At 34.3% G+C, this 19,367-nt stretch overlaps 1 protein-coding gene across 3 annotated transcripts in view; it reads left to right on the top strand.

The window, feature by feature from the left end:
- The window catches only part of LOC129235256 (MAP/microtubule affinity-regulating kinase 3-like), a 174,350-nt gene that overhangs the window by 116,478 nt on the left and 38,505 nt on the right, over positions 1 to 19,367 (top strand). For all 3 annotated transcript variants that reach the window (XM_054868968.1, XM_054868969.1, XM_054868970.1), the window contains exon 16: positions 525 to 698. In XM_054868968.1, the coding sequence (XP_054724943.1) occupies positions 525 to 698 (174 nt within the window). The remainder of the gene's footprint in view (positions 1 to 524; positions 699 to 19,367) is intronic.

The raw sequence follows: 19,367 nt of genomic DNA on the forward strand, positions 1-19,367 counted from the left end.
CAATACAATTCGGAAGATGTAAATGCAAATAAAAAAGCTCCCGCTCAATTATTGCAACCTTTTTTGGTGTGTCCTGAATAAGTGCTCTTAACAGAGCCAATTTAGAATTAAAGTTTTCTCAACCCTTATCGAATGAGATAAGTTGCACTGAATAGAAATAAAATTTGAAATAACATGTCTTCTTTTGCATTCCCAAAGAAAGGACAAATGGTCTAAGTATTTAAGTTTCTTGATACGTAAGTTGCAAACTCTATTGAGTTCAGACATAATAAATTGAAGAATGAAAGGAATGCAAACAGTGAACTGGAAGAAGGAATAATGCTTTTCTTAACTCTATTTTAATACTGTATTTGTACTTGATACACATTGTTGTCTGTAACATGTCTGCATTTAACCTTTTCAATCTTTTATTTGTGCTTTTAAACGTTGTTTCCGACTTTTATCGATCAAATCTTAATTTGTAGAGAAAACCTTGGAGTTGTAAAATATCCTGTTTCTGTACATTTATTCTACTTTCTTTACAGCCAACCAAACAACCCCTGTGAATAATGGTCCTCCTCCGTCCTTTAAGAGACAAAATACTCTGGAAGCTGGAACTGTCAGAGAAAATCCTCCAGTCTCCTCTTCTCTTGGATCACCAACCATTTCAACTGGTCCTAGGCCTGCTAAGACTAATCAGTTATCACAAGAAAACTCAAGTAAGTACAATAACTTGAATATTTTAATAATGTATTGATCCCAAAAAGGATTGTTTCTAGTTTATCAATAGATGCTTATAACTAGGTTTGTATAGTTTCTTCAGGTCACTGAAATGCAATTTCTAGTGATTAGCATTCACAAATAATACATTAAATTGTAAGGGGAAAGTTTTTTTGTTGTGTATGTGTTTTTTTCATATTTTAACTGTCTGTTGAATTAATGCTACTATTCAAAATATTAAATAGCTACAAAGAAGCATTTTTTCAATCTACAGTATACTCCCGATTATCCGTGCTAATCAGCGGGTGACATAGCACGATAAAACACGGATAGTCCAAAAAATCATTTAAGGAATATGCAGGGTAACTATTTAAGGGGAAATTAGAAAAACTAAATAATATATATATATATATATATACTCACACAAACAAGGAACTTTTCTTCGAAATTTTTTTTTTATTGCTTAAAAAATCGGTGATACATTTTTCTTTTCTTTGTTTGTTTAAATTGTTGCGTATGTCCGTACGAATTTTTCTTACTGCAATTATTTCTCCGTAATCGTAACCTCTTTCACTCATGTAGTCCAATAAATGTTTCGCAGATTGTAGAGCAGTAGAATGTGAAATTGTATTTTCTTCATGTTCTTCATCTTCGTTATCATCACTTGCGTTTGATTCAGTAAACAAGTTTAATGATATTTTCGTCAGCTTAGACATTGAAATCCTGATTCACATTCGTCGCTTTTAAATTACTCTTCGACATTTTCTGCGTCAAATATTCGAAAGCTTCGATCTCTTTAACTTCCTCAATGATGTTATCGATATTATCTTCGGCAATCGAAGATGATTCTTCATCCAATGACTCTTGTTCCAAAATTTTTCTCCAAGCTGCTATACCATGCACTGCATCCAATAATGAATACTGCCTCCAAAAGTTTTTAAGCGTTACAACCTCGTGGATCAAGTCAAGTTTTTTAAAACTTGATCAGCTCTGTACAGTCGTTTCATTGACGCAATTACACCTTGATCCATGGGTTGTATTAAAGATGTAACAATTGGAGGGAAAAATTTACCGGTAATTAGCCCGTCAGCAGACTTCAGCAAACTTTCATCCGGATGTGATGGGGCATTATCTAAAAGCAGTACTGCTTTCAAAGGTAAACCTTTAGCTTTTAAATGCTTTTTAACTTCAGGAACAAAATGTTCGTGAAACCATCTGTTGAGAGCTCAGAAATAAGTGGACTGTATTATGAAAATTTTAAAGTATTTTATTGATGCCAAAGGGGCATTGAATTGATAATGGTTCTTTACATAGGCCAAGGGGCCGTTACATATATGTGCAGGGCACAGCTGAAATAGTTCTTCACATAGGCCAAGGGGCCGTTACATATCTGTGCAGGGCACAGCTGAAATAGTTCTTCACATAGGCCAAGGGGCCGTTACGTATACAGTGGCTCCCAAAAGTCTTCGTACACCTACGACTTTCAACGAAATAGGCCCCAATCCATTGGTTAGAATTAATATTTCGGAATAGGTATTTAATTATAAGATCTATGATCATTTTTTAACAAGACTACATGAAAAATTTTTAAAAAATATTAAAACTTAATTTTTTAAAAATCAAAAACCAAAAAGTGCCGGAAATTTTATCTCACAAAAGTCTTCGTACACTTTATAAAATGTCTATATATTATTAAATAATCTAACTTTTGATTAAGTTATTAATTAGTAGAATATCATATAGTATTCATAACACCTTTTAAACGTCTGGGAATAGATTTCATTCTTTTTCTTTCTTTTTTTGCGTAATTTCTGAATAAGTGTTCAACCACCACTTCGAGTCTTACTGTTTCTAGCTCTATTTTCGTTTTAAAGCCCTATTTTCGTAATCTAGCCTCCAGATCTCTCTAAATACGTTACATTAAGTTAAAATCTGGAGATTGAGGTGATATTTTCTAAATTTTAGGACAATTTTCGAGGCACTAGACGCAAACGTTGAAAACCGTGTGCTTCTTATCGTTGTCTTGATAAAAAACAAAGTTGTTTCCAATAACCAAATTTTTCGCTAAGAGTTCAAAATTGGTTTTTAAAATATTTAAAGGAACAGCATGATTCATTATTTAATCAAAAAATTCCTAACTACCAAGTCCTGATGCTCATATGCACCCTCACAATAGAACACCTCCACCGTCCTGATTATCTGATCCAAATAAGTTCTTAAGATTAAGTTCCTAATTTTTTTTCTTCTACTTCAAGTTATACAACAATTTAACCAAAAATGTTGAATTATTTTTTATCTGTAAGTAAGACGTGATTCTAAAACGTTTTTAGCTTACTTATCATTGATTTTGCGACGAAAAGCGTAAGCTTTCTGTTTTTCGCACGACCAAGAAAATTTCTGCTTTAAGAGGACCCGTGTAATTCAGCTAATCAGATAACTTGACGAACAATTTTAGGTGAAAATTAAATGTAAAATGTTTCATTTAACTCTGCAGAAACTTTTACAGCACTCAAATGTGTATTTTTCATAAATTTTTTAGCTTGAAATCTCCGATCACGTTTTGTCAACTTTGCCGGTTGACCTTTTCTTACCTTGTTTTAGGTGCAATTCCTTTCTTTAAAGCATTTTATCAAGCACTTTACAATAGAATGAAATAAATTAACTAATTTAGAGACATTTCAAACCAATTTACCACTACTATGGGAAAAAAATTCAAATTTTGAATGGTGTTTGCGGTTTTTTACGAATGCCCGCCATTTTACAGTAATAAGCACAGTATTAAGGAATAAATAAACAAAAAATTAAAGCCAAATGACTTATAAGGGTCAACACAATGCAAAAATATAAATAAAACGGCATATGATAATTTTAATCATGAAGTTATTCGAAAATATTTGAGTGTACGATGACTTTTGTGGCGTGTTATTTCTCTGCCTCTTCGTTTTCTGACCCATTTCAAAAATAAGATCCATCAATATTTTGAAAAAATCAATGGGTTGTATTTAGAATGGCATAGGAATCATGTGAAAAAATATTGGACTTCATATTCGAATTCAGTTTCGAGTTATTTTGGTTTTACTAAAAATTTCAAAGTGTACGAACACTTTTGGGAGCCACTGTATGTGCAGGGCACAGCTGAGGATTACTTCCTCATTCGTTGAACGTCCAATTGATTCTGCTAGCTTACTCTTACTTGCCGTAGGTGGCGCTGCTGTAGGGCGTGACAGGGCACACCGAACATTCCGCCCGGCGTTGAAATGTTAATTTCAACAAATTAATAAAACAAATAGTAAAAAAGACAGTTATATAAAATGACTAAAGAAATACAGAACATTCACATACAATTCAAAATTACACACAATATAAAATTCTACAAGTAAATCTTTATACATTCTCAATAGGCAAAACTGCAATTTTTGTAATTGGTCTTTTGTATATACCATTTTTAGTCTGAACTGTAACAACTCTTACATGGTTGTCTTTTCCGTAGAATATCTCATTAATTCTTCCCAATAACCATTTACACGTAGGAAGGTTTTCTTCCTTTACAACTACCATATCTCCAATTTTTACATTTTGTTTAGCAAACAACCATTTATTTCTCTGGATCAATGTGCTCAAATAGTTATTTGACCAATTCTTCCAGATATTTTGAACCATTTTAATTGTTTTCTGCCATAAACTAAGTATTATTATTTAACTCAGTTAAGTTAGGTTCAGCGATAATATTAATTGGTCTACCTATGAGAAAATGTCCAGGAGTTAGAACATCTAAATCATCAATATTTGATGTTAAAGGAGTTAGAGGGCGTGAGTTCAAAATTCCCTCTACTTGAATAACAATAGTTAAAAACTGTTCATAGGTTAATATAGTACCTCCTACAGTTCGTTTGAAATAATACTTGAAAGACTTGACTCCTGCTTCTGCAAGACCATTAAAATTTGGTGCTCTCGGAGGTATAAATTTCCATTTTATATTTTCCTCAGTTAAAAAATTGTACAAAGAATCATTTTGCTTATTGAAAAGATCCCTCAATTTTTTAATTTCTGAATTTGCACTCTCGAAATTCTTTGCATTGTCACTAAATATTTTTTCTGGTTTACCTCGTCGGGTAAAAAACCGCTTTAAGCAAGCAATACATGCTTCGGCAGTTAAGTCATTTACGATCTCCAAGTGGATTGCTTTTGTTGCCATGCAAACAAAAATACAAACGTATATCTTGTGATAGTTACCCTTTCGTTGGCCCTTATACTTAATCAGAAATGGGCCACAATAATCAATAGCACAAGAATTAAACTTAAAATTAACATTAATCCTTTCTGAAGGTAATTCTCCCATTATTTGTTGAGAAGGGATAGGTTTTGCCTTAGTACAAATAACACATTGATGAACAATCTGCCTAGCAATGCTCCTGCCATTAAGTGGCCAATACAATTGCCTAACCGAATTTAACAAAGCTTGTGGGCCATTATGAAAGTTTTTATCATGAAAATAAAGAAAAATAAGTTTGGTTATCTTATGCTCAGACGGCAATATAACGGGATGCCTTTGATTATAGCTTAAATTTGCATTGTTTATCCTACCACTTACTCTAATCAAACCATTTTTATCAAGAAATGGATCAAAATATTTTAACCTACTCCTTGAAGAGAGTGGCAAACCTTTTTTCAAAGCCAAAATTTCTTCAAAAAAGTACTTACTTTGTACAAGTTGAAGAAGAAAAATTTTAGATATTTCCATTTCATCCGAACTGATGGGGCCTGTAAGTTTACTACCTGATTTTGTGCAGTTATTGTGAAACCTAAAAAGTAAACTAATCACACGAATTAATTTCAAGAAACTATTAGTAATACTAAAGAGGTCCTCAAAAAACAAGTTGTCATGTACAGTGAACAAGAAAGTTGTATTTTGTTTCAGTTCTTTCACAAAATGTTCTTCACTGTAATTAGATTCTGGGTTTGAGCTGACGGTCCAGTTGTCATCTGCAAGGAACTCAGAGCCATCCCACCAAAGCTTGTTGTTAGAGAGCGAAACGGCGTCTTGTCCCCGGGACAATGGGTCTGAAGGGTTCAACTCGGAAATCACGTGTTTCCAGTCAAAATTTTTAGAAAGTTCCTGAATCAATGATACTCGATTGCTGACGAATGTCTTGAGGAGATGTGGTGAGGTGGAGATCCAGGCGAGAGCAATAGTCGAATCTGACCACAATGTCACCTTATCTATTTTAAGCTTGAGAGCGGCTATCACTCTGTGAACCAGTTGGCATAGCAGGAGGCACGCTGACAGCTCCAATCTGGGAATACTGACCGTCTTTAAAGGTGTAACTCGGCTTTTGCTACAGATAAGTTTGCAGCTATGAGTGTTCGAGTTAGAGGATTTGAGGTATACTGAGGCTCCAAACGCCTTTTCGCTGGCATCAGCGAAACCGTGGATTGAGATGGAGGTCGGATCTTGTACAAGGATGCATCTTGGAATATTAAATGTTTCTATAACTGGAAGAGACCTTAGAAACTTGTTCATTCCAGTCGCATTTTAGCAACCAAAGCTGTTGCATTAATATTTTGGCTTGACATATTACCGGACCGATTAGTCCTAGCGGGTCGAATAAGCGAGCAATTTGGCTGAGCACTTCTCGCTTTATATAAGTAGAGCTTAAGTTCACAGTAACCTTAAAGTTAAAGGTGTCTGAGTTACTATTCCATAGCAGTCCTAGTGTTTTCACTGGTGAATCTAAATCTTTTTCCTTGAAAGAGAAATCTGGACATTCTAATGACCTTACAACTGCATTAGAACGCCATTTGTGTAGACACATTTGATCTGCCTGAAGTAGTTCAGATAATTGTCTAGTTAATTCTTTGAAGTCTTTCAGATTGGATGATCCAGAGAGACAATCGTCCATGTAAAAATCGTTGAGGACGATTTCCGAGGCTAATGGGAAACTTTTTTCCTCATCCCTGGCAAGTTGTTGCAGCGTTCTTGTAGCAAGATATGGGCTGCTTGCACATCGGTATGTGACAGTTTTTAAGTGAAAAATTTTGTCCGGTTCCTCCTTCCCTTCTCTCCACAAGATTTTTTGGAAATTAGTGTGAGAAGGATCTACTTCGATTTGGCGAAACATTTTATTGATATCAACAGTAAACGCCCAAATATGTTTTCTAAAATGCGTTGTTATAGCAAAGAGATCATCTTGGATCATTCCTCCCTTTAATAACAAATCATTTAGTGACTTCCCGTTAGTTGTTTTGCAACTCCCGTCAAAAAAAACTCTTAATTTTGATGACGTGCTGGACGGTCGGAGCACACCATGATGGGGAAAGAAAAAGCCCTCTTCAGGAATTTTATCTTCAATTATTTCCTCCATATGGCCTAAATTTTCATATTCTTGAAGAAAATCTACATACAATTCTTTTAATTTTGGGTCGCGATCTAATTTTTTCCACAACTGAGTTAATCTCTTTGAAGCGATTTGCTGAGAATCCCCCAATCCCTCATCTTTCGATATTTGAGGTTTAAAAGGCAAATAAACAACGTATCTACCGTCATTCTTCCGATAATGAGTATTTAAAATATGTTCGTTACAATAATGCAATTCTTCACTAACTATTGGTTTGGTTTGATCAACCTGCTCAATTTCCCAAAAGGAGGTTAATGCTTTGTCCAAACGCTCAGATTCTAAAAGTAGAAAACATGAATTAGATGATGGTTTATCGGATTTTGATGGCGGAACAGTACCTGATACGATATGACCGAATACAGTTTCAACTAAATATAATTGTGAGTTATCAATTTTAATTTTATTTTTGCCTAAAAGATCAAAAAACAAGGAGGCTCCCAGTATTACATCTACCTTTTTTGGAATATTCCATGCATTGTCCGCTAGTTTCACATTTGACGGAAAATTATAATTGGAAATATTTATATGACATGGGGGGGAAGACAGCAATTTTTGGAACAACTAACATATCCAGATGGTATAATTTAGATTCAGTTTCGTTAGATAACTCAGTTGAGATAAATGATTTTGAATTACAAATGGAATCACTGATTCCTGCAATGGGAACGTGGGTTTTTTGCTTCTTTAATCCTAAAGAATTTGCGGCATTCGTGGTGATTAAATTAACACTTGAGCAGCAATCTAAGGAAGCAACCAATGAACTGAATGATCCACTGCTATTTTTCAAATAAATCACAGTTGTGTTCAAAATGACACAAGGATTTTTCTGATTCTCATGCGCTAGTAAGGCGGTTGAAGTAGAAGGGGAGGAAGGGAGGGGTGGACTTGATATATCGCCTACTTGAGCAGACGTATTGGCGTCTTCATTTTTTTCTTGCGTTATGCAATGAATCAGACTATGATGAGCCTTATTGCAAATGAAACATTTGCCCTTTGAAAGGCAAGGATTTGGAAGATGGTTATTCAAACAAATTCTACAAAAGTTATACTTATTTACTAGGCCTATTCTTTTTTTTTAATTCATCTGTTTAAATTTCTCACACCGGTATAAGGGGTGCGTTTCATTGCAATTGAAAATTACACATTGCTTAGTTTTATTATTATTCCTCAGAAGAAGAGAGTGGTTTTCACTATTTGGATGGGTGCCAAGTTTCATATTAACTTGGAACTTCTTTTTCTGCGTTTGAGAAGTAGACGCTTGAATTATTCTCGAACGCTCTTCTAAAAAGCTTAAGAAATCGTTCAGTTTCGGAATGACATTTTTGTTTAGTGTCATTTCGAAACTCTTCCTGACATCTGGATCTAATTTTTGAAACAAGATGTGCAGAATTAATGTGCCTGACAGTTCGTTAGATTTTAATTCAAGTAAATCTAATGCGTGGATTTGACATCTTGTATCATCTATCAATTGCATTAATTGATTGGGAGAGTCTTGAATCTTAGACATAGTTAATATTTTAAGCACATAATGTTCTATTACTGCGCGTTTATTTTCATATCTGTCTTCTAAAGATGACCACAGAGAGTCATATGTATCTTGAGACGATTCAAGTCTTTTAGCTTCTCCCCTTAAGCAACTTTTTAAATAACATAATTGTTGCATGGGGGTGAGTTCAGAATTATTCCCGATTATTGACATAAATTGAACTTTAAAGTTCTGGAAATCTTCATACCTTCCCGAAAATGAGGGTAAGGGTAAGTCGGGAATTTTAAATCTGTTTACATTTTTAACAGTTTCTTCATTAGAAGAAATGCAGTTTAATTTCGAGAGGAAAATATTAATTTTTACCTCTGCTTGATCCAGTTCGTCTTGAAGCTCCATTGTCAGGGATAGAGCGTCTTTTAGATCGATTTCATCCGGGAGTCTTGTATAGGACAAGAGCATTTCTTCAAGTGCTGCTTTCAGTTCCAGAACAGCTTTCATTCTGCTTTTTAGTAGAATTTCTGTTTTTGTCACATCTTCAATATCCAGGGTAAATGAAGATGCGAACTTACACAATTTCTCTACTTTGACTCTTAGCGCTCCGCGTTGACAGTTTAATCCAACAAGTGATGTCATTTTACTGGAGCTCAGGGTCGCACGGACCAACTGTTGAGAGCTCAGAAATAAGTGGACTGTATTATGAAAATTTTTAAGTATTTTATTGATGCCAAAGGGACATTGAATTGATAATGGTTCTTTACATAATAGGCCAAGGGGCCGTTACATATATGTGCAGGGCACAGCTGAAATAGTTCTTCACATAGGCCAAGGGGCCGTTACGTATATGCAGGGCACAGCTGAGGATTACTTCCTCATTCGTTGAACGTCCAATTGATTCTGCTAGCTTACTCTTACTTGCCGTAGGTGGCGCTGCTGTAGGGCGTGACAGGGCACACCGAACACCATCGCAGAAAAATATCTTTTGTCATTCACTCTCCTTTCTGATTTCAGTACATAACTGGCAAGATTTTTGTTCCGTACCTTTAGATGAACGGGGTTTCTTGACCTTCCCAATCATTAAGAGTTTCATTTTATGGTTACCTAAAGCATTTCCACAGCACATGATGGTTACTCCCTCTTTAGATGACTTGTGACCTGGAGCTGATTTTTCTTCTTGTGAGGCAAGTGTTTTCATCGGCATTGTAAACTTGATCAAGAGACAATTCTTCTTTGGCAACAAATTTTTGAAATTCCACACAAAATGTTTCAGCAGCAGTCACATCAGCATTTAAACGCTCTCCTTCAACCTGCAACTTTCTGATTCCATAGCGTTGCTTGAATCTCGTTAACCATCCTGAAGACGCATTAAAGTCCCCTTCTAATCCAAGTGCTTCATGAAAAAATTTAGCTTTTTCTGAGCACATAGCACCCGAAATTGGAATTCCTTCCGCTCTCTTTTGGTTAAACCATTGTAGAAGAGCGGAGTCTAAATCTTTGTAGGTTGACGTTTTCATACTTTTTTGTTTATAAAGTGCAGATTTATCATCACAATCCCTAGCATAAGAAGAAAGTTTTTCTCTGTTTTTCATTATATCGTGAACAGTTTGCACCCCAATGTCATAACCTTTTGCCAATATGCTAGCGGATTCACCATTGTCAATTTTTTTGATAATTTCCAATTTTTGTTTCACATTTAAAACATTCCTCTTCAGTTTCACACTAGCCATGTTTACCAGAAAAGTCGCGCAGTGATCTGATGATAAATGTAGCTTACACGGATAGTAGGGTACGCTTCGTATTACCTTGATTTTAGCGCCTAAAAGAAGCTTTAAAAAAGTGTGATTCCGAAATGATGCACGAATAATCCGCAAACCGGATTATCCGCAGCTGGATAATCGGGAGTATACTGTATTTATTTTTAGTGTTTAAAACAGTCCACGAAAAATAATAATTTGGTAAAAACTTATATTTAATGTATTCAAAATGATCAGTTTTTACAAGTTTCAATTTGATCTTCAAAGGTTCAATTTCTTGCTTTGCAAAATGTGAATTAAGTGTTTCTGTAGAAATTGAGCAATATCTTGCCAACTCTTGGCGGACTTTCGCTGCTTGGCGGCCGTCAATGATCGTTTTCTTCAGTGCGCTTAGAATTAATTACGTTGTTGTTTGGAGTTTGTATCTGCCGTTTTTCTAATATGCTTTTCTTCAAATAAATGTGTAATTAAGATGATTGCTGTTAATTCTTGTGCTCTGCTGAAATCAATAACAGGTTATGGCCTCCAGATACGTATGAACTAGTGATGGGCATAATCGAGTACTCATAATCGAATCACTCGATTATTCAAAATCATTCGAGAACTCGATTATCATGAGTTCTCGATTATCGTATCTCGAGTTCTCGATTATCACTTTTCGAGTTCTCGAGCGATGAACTTCTCGAGTTCTCGATTATCACTTTCCGAGTTCTCGAGCGATCAACTGCTCGAGTTCTCGTTTGTCCTTTCCGAGTGCTCGAGCGATCAAAACTGCTCGAGTTCTCGCTTTGAACTTCTCGAGATGTTGAGTTCTCGAGATGTTAAGCTCTCGAGATATTGAGTTCTCGAGATCTCAATCACTCGAGCAGTGTAATTTTTGATCGATTTGAGAATCGAATGAACCTCTCAATATAGTTGACTTCTGACAGGGGTGCCCACCTTGGAAGGTGGGGATCGTGGCGCAGACTGCGCCATTGACATTTTTAGGGGGAAGGGGTGTTTTAAGGGGTATTTTTCTTATTTTTCGGGGGGCTCTGTGATATTGAGGGGGTGCGCCTTTGACCTCAGGGGGCACCCCTGCTTCTGAAGTGATTCAATTGCAGGTGTGGATCCGTCATTTAGGGGGTCAGAGGGCTGGCTTTGAAAAGTTAATGATTTTATTTATGAATGGTCATGGTTTTTGTTGCCTTCCGAAAAGATATGCATTTAGACCCTTTAACCCTTCCCCCAGAAAAATTTGGAGTGACTGGTTGAGCTGAGGTGCCCACAGGGGAGGTGGGTCATAGCGCAGACTGCGCCATTGAAATTCTCAATGGACGTTAATCTTTTTTAGGGAATGTCCTTTTTGAGGGGGGGGAGTGTTTTGAGGGATAGTTTTCGCTTTTTTTTGGCGGTGGGGTGGTCTATGCGATATTGAGGGGGGTGCCCTTGTCCTCAGGACGGGTGGGCACCTCTGCTTCTGAAGAGTTTCAGTTGCAGGGACGGATCCGTCATTTAGGGGGGTCAGAGGGCTAGCTTTGAAAAGTTAATGATGTTTCATTCGAATAGTGTTATAATTGAATGTATGCTTTCGAATGCTTGATTATCAAATGATTATTTGGGGTGCTTTGGTAGTCTAATGATATGTTTGGTGGAAGTGGGCGCGCTAATAAGGTTCCAACTTGAGAGGCATTAAAATTAAAATTATATTTCAGGTAAAAAGGTGGAATACTTAAGTTGAAAATCTGAGGGAAGTCTTTCCCCTTACGTCCACCTTCGCGACTATACCATTAGGTAATGATACAGGTGTAACAGGCAACAACAAACGTTTTAGAGCCCAACTATATAGAATACTGCAGACACGTGTTTCGGGGTTTCAAGGAACCCTTTTTTCAACGCAAAATAGTGAGATTGTGGATGTAAGGACATTACTGGATGTCTTTAGGGACCATTCATTAATTACGTAAGGGTCCCAAGAGGGAGGGGGGCTTCAAACCCATTCTCACGCAATATTTTCCAAGTTGATGTTTTACATTTGAAATTGTGCAACAGGGGCGGCTCTAGCAGTTTTGCCGCCCCGGACAAATTTCCAAAGTGCCGCCCCTCTCCACGGTAAAAAAAATCAAACATTACAATTTTTGCATTACAAATATAGTCCCTTCTTTTTGGTAATTCCTCTTTTTTTTAAATATAAAACATTCTTTCAAAAAAAAACGATAAGCCCCCACCCCCACCCCCTAAAATGGTCATGCTGGAAAGCAGTTTCGCGTTGTCTTCACGTATTCATCAATCCTAAGTACGACCATGGCTTTCCTGCACTTGGGCTGTGCCACCAGAAAATATTTATAGGGGGGGGGGGTACGCTTAAAAAATACCCGTATCTGCTAGAGGGGTCTGGGGGTTCTCCCTCGGAGAATTTTTTGAAATTATAGTCTTAAGAACGCAGTTTTAGACGCTCTGTGGCGGTTTAGACGGTGGAAAGTTTCAGGGGGTCTTTTGAGGGGGGAATTTTAAGAAACTGAAGTCTTAAAAACACGATTATAGGCGAAATGTGTTGACTTCAGAGTAAGGGTTGGGTCTTCGACGATTTTTTTTTTTTTTAAATAGATTTGAGATGACGTAAACTTTTCACCCCAATTTTTTGACACTGAAGTTCCAAAAGGCAGTTACCGACAAACTTTCATGATTACAAGAAAGGGCTCTTTGAATCTCCCCAAGAAACATTCCAAAAGAGAAGTAATAAAAAGCGATGTTTTTAAGCCATTTTCAAGGACTGGGGTGAGGGTTAAAAGGTCTCATCTTAATTTTTTTAAATTATAGTTTTTTCATTTTCAGATTGCATACGGGAGCATCGTCTCAATGTATTAAAAGAGGACTTCGCGCTAAGCACCTCAACAAAGCGTCGTTTTTAGACGATTTGTATGATATTAAAAGCAGGGTGAAACGAGATTTGAAGAGCACTTTAATGATTTTAACTGAGGGAGGAGGCTTCCGAAGCGTAGAATTTTAAGTATTTTCTTATTTTTTGATCGTCTAGTAAAAGTAAAAAGAAAAAAAAGGAGAGGTGGGGGTAAAACAAATATGAAGTGTAGTGTGGGGTGTGATTAACTAAGAAATAATCTGTAACTATACACTGTTAAAAAAAATTCCTGAAAATAACGGAGAAAGTACCGGCAGCAAAGTTGCCGTAAATATTACGTTTCCGTTCAATGACTTTCCGTGATTTAACAGAAGTTCCATTTCTTATTTCTCCGTAGTTTTAGTTTTCCGTTTATAAATTTCTCGTGACTAAACGAAAATTCCATTTCTTATTTTTCCGTTCATTTACGATCTTTCTGTGTTTTAACAGAATTTACGTTCCTTATTTTTTCATTGCGATATTTTTTCCATTTCTCACTTTTCCATATTTATGTAAAAAGATTTTATTTTCAAAAAATATTTTAAAGATACGTCAAGTATTGACTTTTCGTTTCATTAAAAATTTAGTTCTTTAAAATGATATGTAATACAGATATAGTTAACTGTTCTAAAATTATTACTTTTTTTTATTTGCATTTGTTACTCAAAGATTTTTTAAATTAACATCTGGAGAGAGAACTTACCTAACATATCAAGCATCCATTTGCTGACCAAAACTTTTTATATCAACTTCAGATGAGTCAAATTAATCAAATAGTACTAGCAGAAAAATTGATGGATTTGAACAGGACACCAATTATCCCTGCTGATACTGTTCGATATTCCCTTCGTCGTACATTGTCTGGGGTGGCATGGAAAAACATACATGAAAAATATGATATTTTTATTTGCAGAATATGTCAAATAAAATGCTATTAAAAGCAGGTTGACGTTATCATATAATAATATACCTGATAGAGAGTACCGCATATCTATTGTGTTTAAAAACAGAATCATTGACATGCACGTGAAGAATTTTTGGTTCAGATGCTACATCCCCCCCCCCCCCCAATGATATCCAAATTTTTCACTCATTGGAATCGCAACGTAGATTTTTAGTACATAATCATTATTACTTAAGCATATATCAATCAGTTCGTTTTACCCGAACTGTTTTTCCAAGAAACTTGCAATAATCTGAAATAAGTTGTTGGCTAAGATCTTAATAAATTAAATTAAGTACTTATTGTAGCCAAAACTTTCATTGTATATATTAAAGCTCAACAATACACCTTTATTTAGAGATTTAAAATAGTTACTTTCAGTATTCCAAACTGTGAAGCGAATCCCCCCCCCCCCCCAAAAAGAGTGATTTTTTCCTATCTTGCTCGCACACCACGATAATCTCCGGTATAGATACGAAATGGCATTTAGTGTATTAACTTTCAAGAATGCGTAAGAGCAATAAAAAATAACTCTATAATAGTTGTATAAATTCTAAATAAACTATCATCGGAATTTTATCAAATGCATATTAACAAGGAAAATACATTTGTATTAACATGTACAAAGATATTCAACAACACTTACATATGACCAGCGGTGCTAAATGCATCTGGATACAGCTAATCCAATAGGCTTTATTTTAAATTGATAACACGAGATCCTTAAACTATTCTCACTGCTAGAGCACACAATATGACTAACGAATAGAATTGTTCAAAGTATTGAGCAAAATATTAAAACCACAAAAATATTCTAATACTGACTCAGTAAAACCCACATCAAATCACCAGGGCGATCAAAACACATCTGCCAATCTAAAAATGGCGCAAACATTTTTCCAAACCTACAAAGTTCAAAGGCGTGTAAACAATTTCGACATACGAGTATATTACTCTCCAGACATGAAATAGCAAGCTATCTATTTTGTCTACAGCATCTGAGTTGTTATTCTAAATATGCTTTTAATTAGCAAAATGTAACAGTGCGATTAATAAGCACTATCAATAAGTGATGTTTATCATGACTTGAAGACTAATCGGAGCAAAGTACAGCACAGCGGCAACCCTAGAAATGGAAAAATTCCGTTTTCGTCGGGATGTTTACGTTTTTGTAAGGAAAAAATACATTTTGAAGCATTACGGAAATATTCTGTTAAAATCAGTCAGAAAACTACCTGAATTTTCAGGTTTTTTTTAACAGTGTAGAAAAATTTAATTTTAAGTTTCTTTTGAAAATAAATTAAGACTTTTTCACGACAATCGATATTTTTTCCAATTAAAATTACTTTGTTTCCCTAAGGAGCATTAATTTCTTCTCTTTAATAGCATGGAACATTTTTTTAAAAATGCTCAATCTAGGAAGGGGGTGGGGGAGAGAGAGGAGTCCTGTGCGCGATCCAATTCCGACAACACGCAGAAGTTCAAAAACTGGACCGTCAAATATGTATCATTATTTAAAACGTGGTAAATAATATAAATAAATACCTTTGTGCTGAACAGTAAAGTAACATAAAGTAACAACGTCTAAAAAGCACAAATTCTGCGAATTTGTGCTTTTTAGACGTTGTTACTGTACGTTACTTTGGTGGTATATAATAATTACTTGCTACGCAATTGCAATATCCCACGGCGCCCCTCCCCACGGGAAAAAATAAAAAGGGATAAATTGACAGTAAATACATGCCAATAAACCTTTAATAGATCATGCCAATAAATAAACAGCACAATGAAATGAAATCAAATTTATTAAAGCTGTACATTAAACTAGACAAAAAAAGGGCACTTCAAAACAAACACCAAATTAACATGTCTTGTATTAAAGACCTCGAAACATAGCTGGATTATCAAATTATTGGAAGAAAAAAACAATTATAGTATTTAATTAATTTAACAATATTTCTTGAGAACAGACAGGATTTTGGAAGTGCTATGCATTACTGACAATTAAAGTGACAGCAAAGCAAAATACTAAAATGGACGAAAAAAATAGAATCGTTATTTTTAAAACATTAACTCATCTTTTTTTTTTTTTTAAATAATCATAAAGTAGGAATGCAATTAAACAATTTTTGTATTGGTGCATATTTTCATGACAGCTTAATGAAAATTACTTTCTCGTGTTGTACAAAAGTTTTAGAAGTCAGATTACTGTTTACCGATGTTTCTCTTCTTGTAGTAACTTATAATAAAAGTTCAGTCTGCATCAAGTCTGTTAAATAACTAAAAATGAAAAAGAATACCAGGACAAAGGTTAGAATTCAATGTGTACCGCCCCCCCCCCCCTCCTCTAAATTATTACTACTGCGCACCTTAAATAAACACATTTAAAAGGCTTTTTTTCTTACTTTTAATTCTGAAAACTTAGTGATTATTTTTTTTAAATCTATTTCTTCAGCTAACTCATGTTCAATAGCCAATGTAGCTAAACCATTTAACCTATCTTGAAGAGTTGTGGAGCGTAAGAAATTTTTTATTAATTTTAGTTTTGAGAAACTCCTCCGCACGGGACATGTATGAATGTTACTCTATCTCAGCTATAAGAATTCAAAAGTTAAAATAGTAGTTGTGTTTATAATGAAATAAAAACTAATACTGGCAATAATATATACCATTTTAAGTGAAAGTTCAATAAAAAGTATTTTACATAATATATATATATATATATATATATATATATATATATATATATATATATAATATACTTTAAATTGTTATAATGTAACTAGTATTAGGATGATACGTTATTTAATACTAAAACATCATTGAAATATCTACCTAAATCTCCAAGCAGAAAAAAAAAGGCTACGGTTCCTGCTATTGCAAAAAACTTGGGGTTAAACCTAGTGTAATACAATCAGTGATCAAGAGTCTCAGAATCTAGTGCTCCAGTTTTTTTCTACCCATATATTGTATTTACAACATCAGAGACGAAAGACGAGATTCAGATCTCTATTTATAAAAGTGGTAAAAAAATTAAATTAGTAAAATTTAATTTAGTTACATATTTGAAAGAAGCTTATTCTATTTTTAAAGATGAAAATCTAAACTGCTTCATCAGCTTTTAAACGTTTTGCATACTACGACCAGAAAATGTTTTCTTGTGCGTCTAACACCAGAAGATCAATGCAAATGCATGATATATGAAAACTTCTTTTTTCAACTAAATCATTTAAAAAGATTTCAAAGTTTTTTGGAAGGAATCTTTTTTCGCGACTATTCTCAAAACCAGGTATGCACCGAGCAATTGGTAGGTATTCTGTGTACGGCCTATTCGACCGATAAGCCGAGTATTCGGTTCGGTTGAATAATATATTCAGCAACCAAATGGTTAACAAATTCAAATATTAAACAATTGGAAAACACTTTTTTTGAACAATAAATGAAGGCTATAGTGTTAAACCAAATATGGCCATTCTACCGTCACGTACGGTTATAATCAAATGCAAAAATTGGACCAAATTTTGGAAATGAATCTCAATATTTTAACTACACAAAAGTAAGCACATTTTTTTAATCTTTGCATTTGATACAAAGATTCTACTATGACAGTTATATTTTTATTAAATAATTTTGCTCTTTGAAATTTAATTTACTTGCATGCATCACGTACGGGACGTCCTAAGTCAATCTCTTGTAACTTGCTGTATGAATTAGTTAATATATTTCCTCTATTAGCATAACAATGACAAAACAAGTTGTAGGTTGTGAAAATTAAGTTTCCAAAGTGAACGAAACATATCTTATTTGTTGATAAATAATAATTTAAACCGTGGAAGAAATTATGTAGGGTTTTAACAAACACATTCTGTTTTTTTAAGTTTTTTTTTTTTTTTGAAAAATAAATGTTTTTAAAAATTTTCATTTTAAAAAAATGTGAAATCCAATTTATGCTAAGTAATCATCAAAGCTTCAGAAAAAAATAACAGGTTAATAATTTGAAAAATATTTTTTTATTACTATTATTATTATTCATTCTGTTACACCAGTTAATAAAATATGACCCGAGCATTGTAAATGTTGCTGCAAAAATTGGGTAGTGGTGAAGTATGACAAGAGTTTGTCTGCGGTAGAAGTTACGCAGTTTTGACTTACAATATAGAGGTTTCTGCGATAGAAAAGTAAGAATTTTTTCTTTAAATAGCCTGCGCAAGGTGATAAAGTATTCTACAACACAACTGAAGTTGTTGAAATAATTCATCCACTTGCAGTTATAAATGCTTGGGGAGTTTTTGACTTTCTAGATTTTTACAGAAATTCACGTTATGCACGGGACATGAAAACAAATGCTCATATTACTTTTAATATTAAACCTTCATTAAAAAACTTTTTAGGAATGAATTTTAATAGGAAAATAAAAGTATGTTCAAAGCAGTTTCTATTGTTCGTGAAAATTAAACTTAAAAAACAAAAAACATCATGTGTTTGCGTTATGCACGGGACATCAAATTTTTGTTCAAAAAAAAACCTCCTTTTATGAAAAATGTTCTATCAATATTTATTTTTTTTCTTTTATTCATGAAAAGAAACATAATGTAGACACATTTAAAAGTAAAAAAATAAAATTATATAATATTTTTGCAAAAAGCCAACAACATGCAAAGTATGTTGATTGCAATAGGAAAACTTAAAAATCGTAATGCGGACTTTCCAAAACTAATTCTATGTTTTAAAATTTTGTTAAGCAAATATTTTATCTTATTTCCTGAGGTTCAACTACACATACTTTAATACTACATAAATAAAAAATTTATACATCTTTTTTTTAAATTGGGCTTCAGAGGGTATACAATGAAGAATGGCCCAGAAATAGTAGAAAAAAATAAGTTAAAATCATAATCACAAATTTTATAAGCGTGATTGCAATCATAAAATCACACGTGGACTACAATCAACGGAAAGAAAAAATACCATGGAAGATACGGCGCCGCACAATAACTGGGCCCCCACCCATTCAGTCTCGTTTCTCAACCAAAACAGGCAACTGTTGACCATTTGCTGTCGGCGACAGCAATTAAGGTACAATAAACGAAGAGGAAAGAAAACCTTCACGTATTTTTCAGACTCCCAAGCTATTGTGCTCGCAAAATACTCTCATACAAATTTGCTCCTAATGTAAAATGTATTTTAGACATTCGAACCAAAATGCCGCCCCTCA

Source organism: Uloborus diversus, chromosome 2 (genome assembly GCF_026930045.1).
Source record: "Uloborus diversus isolate 005 chromosome 2, Udiv.v.3.1, whole genome shotgun sequence".
Taxonomy (NCBI): Eukaryota; Metazoa; Arthropoda; class Arachnida; order Araneae; family Uloboridae; genus Uloborus; species Uloborus diversus.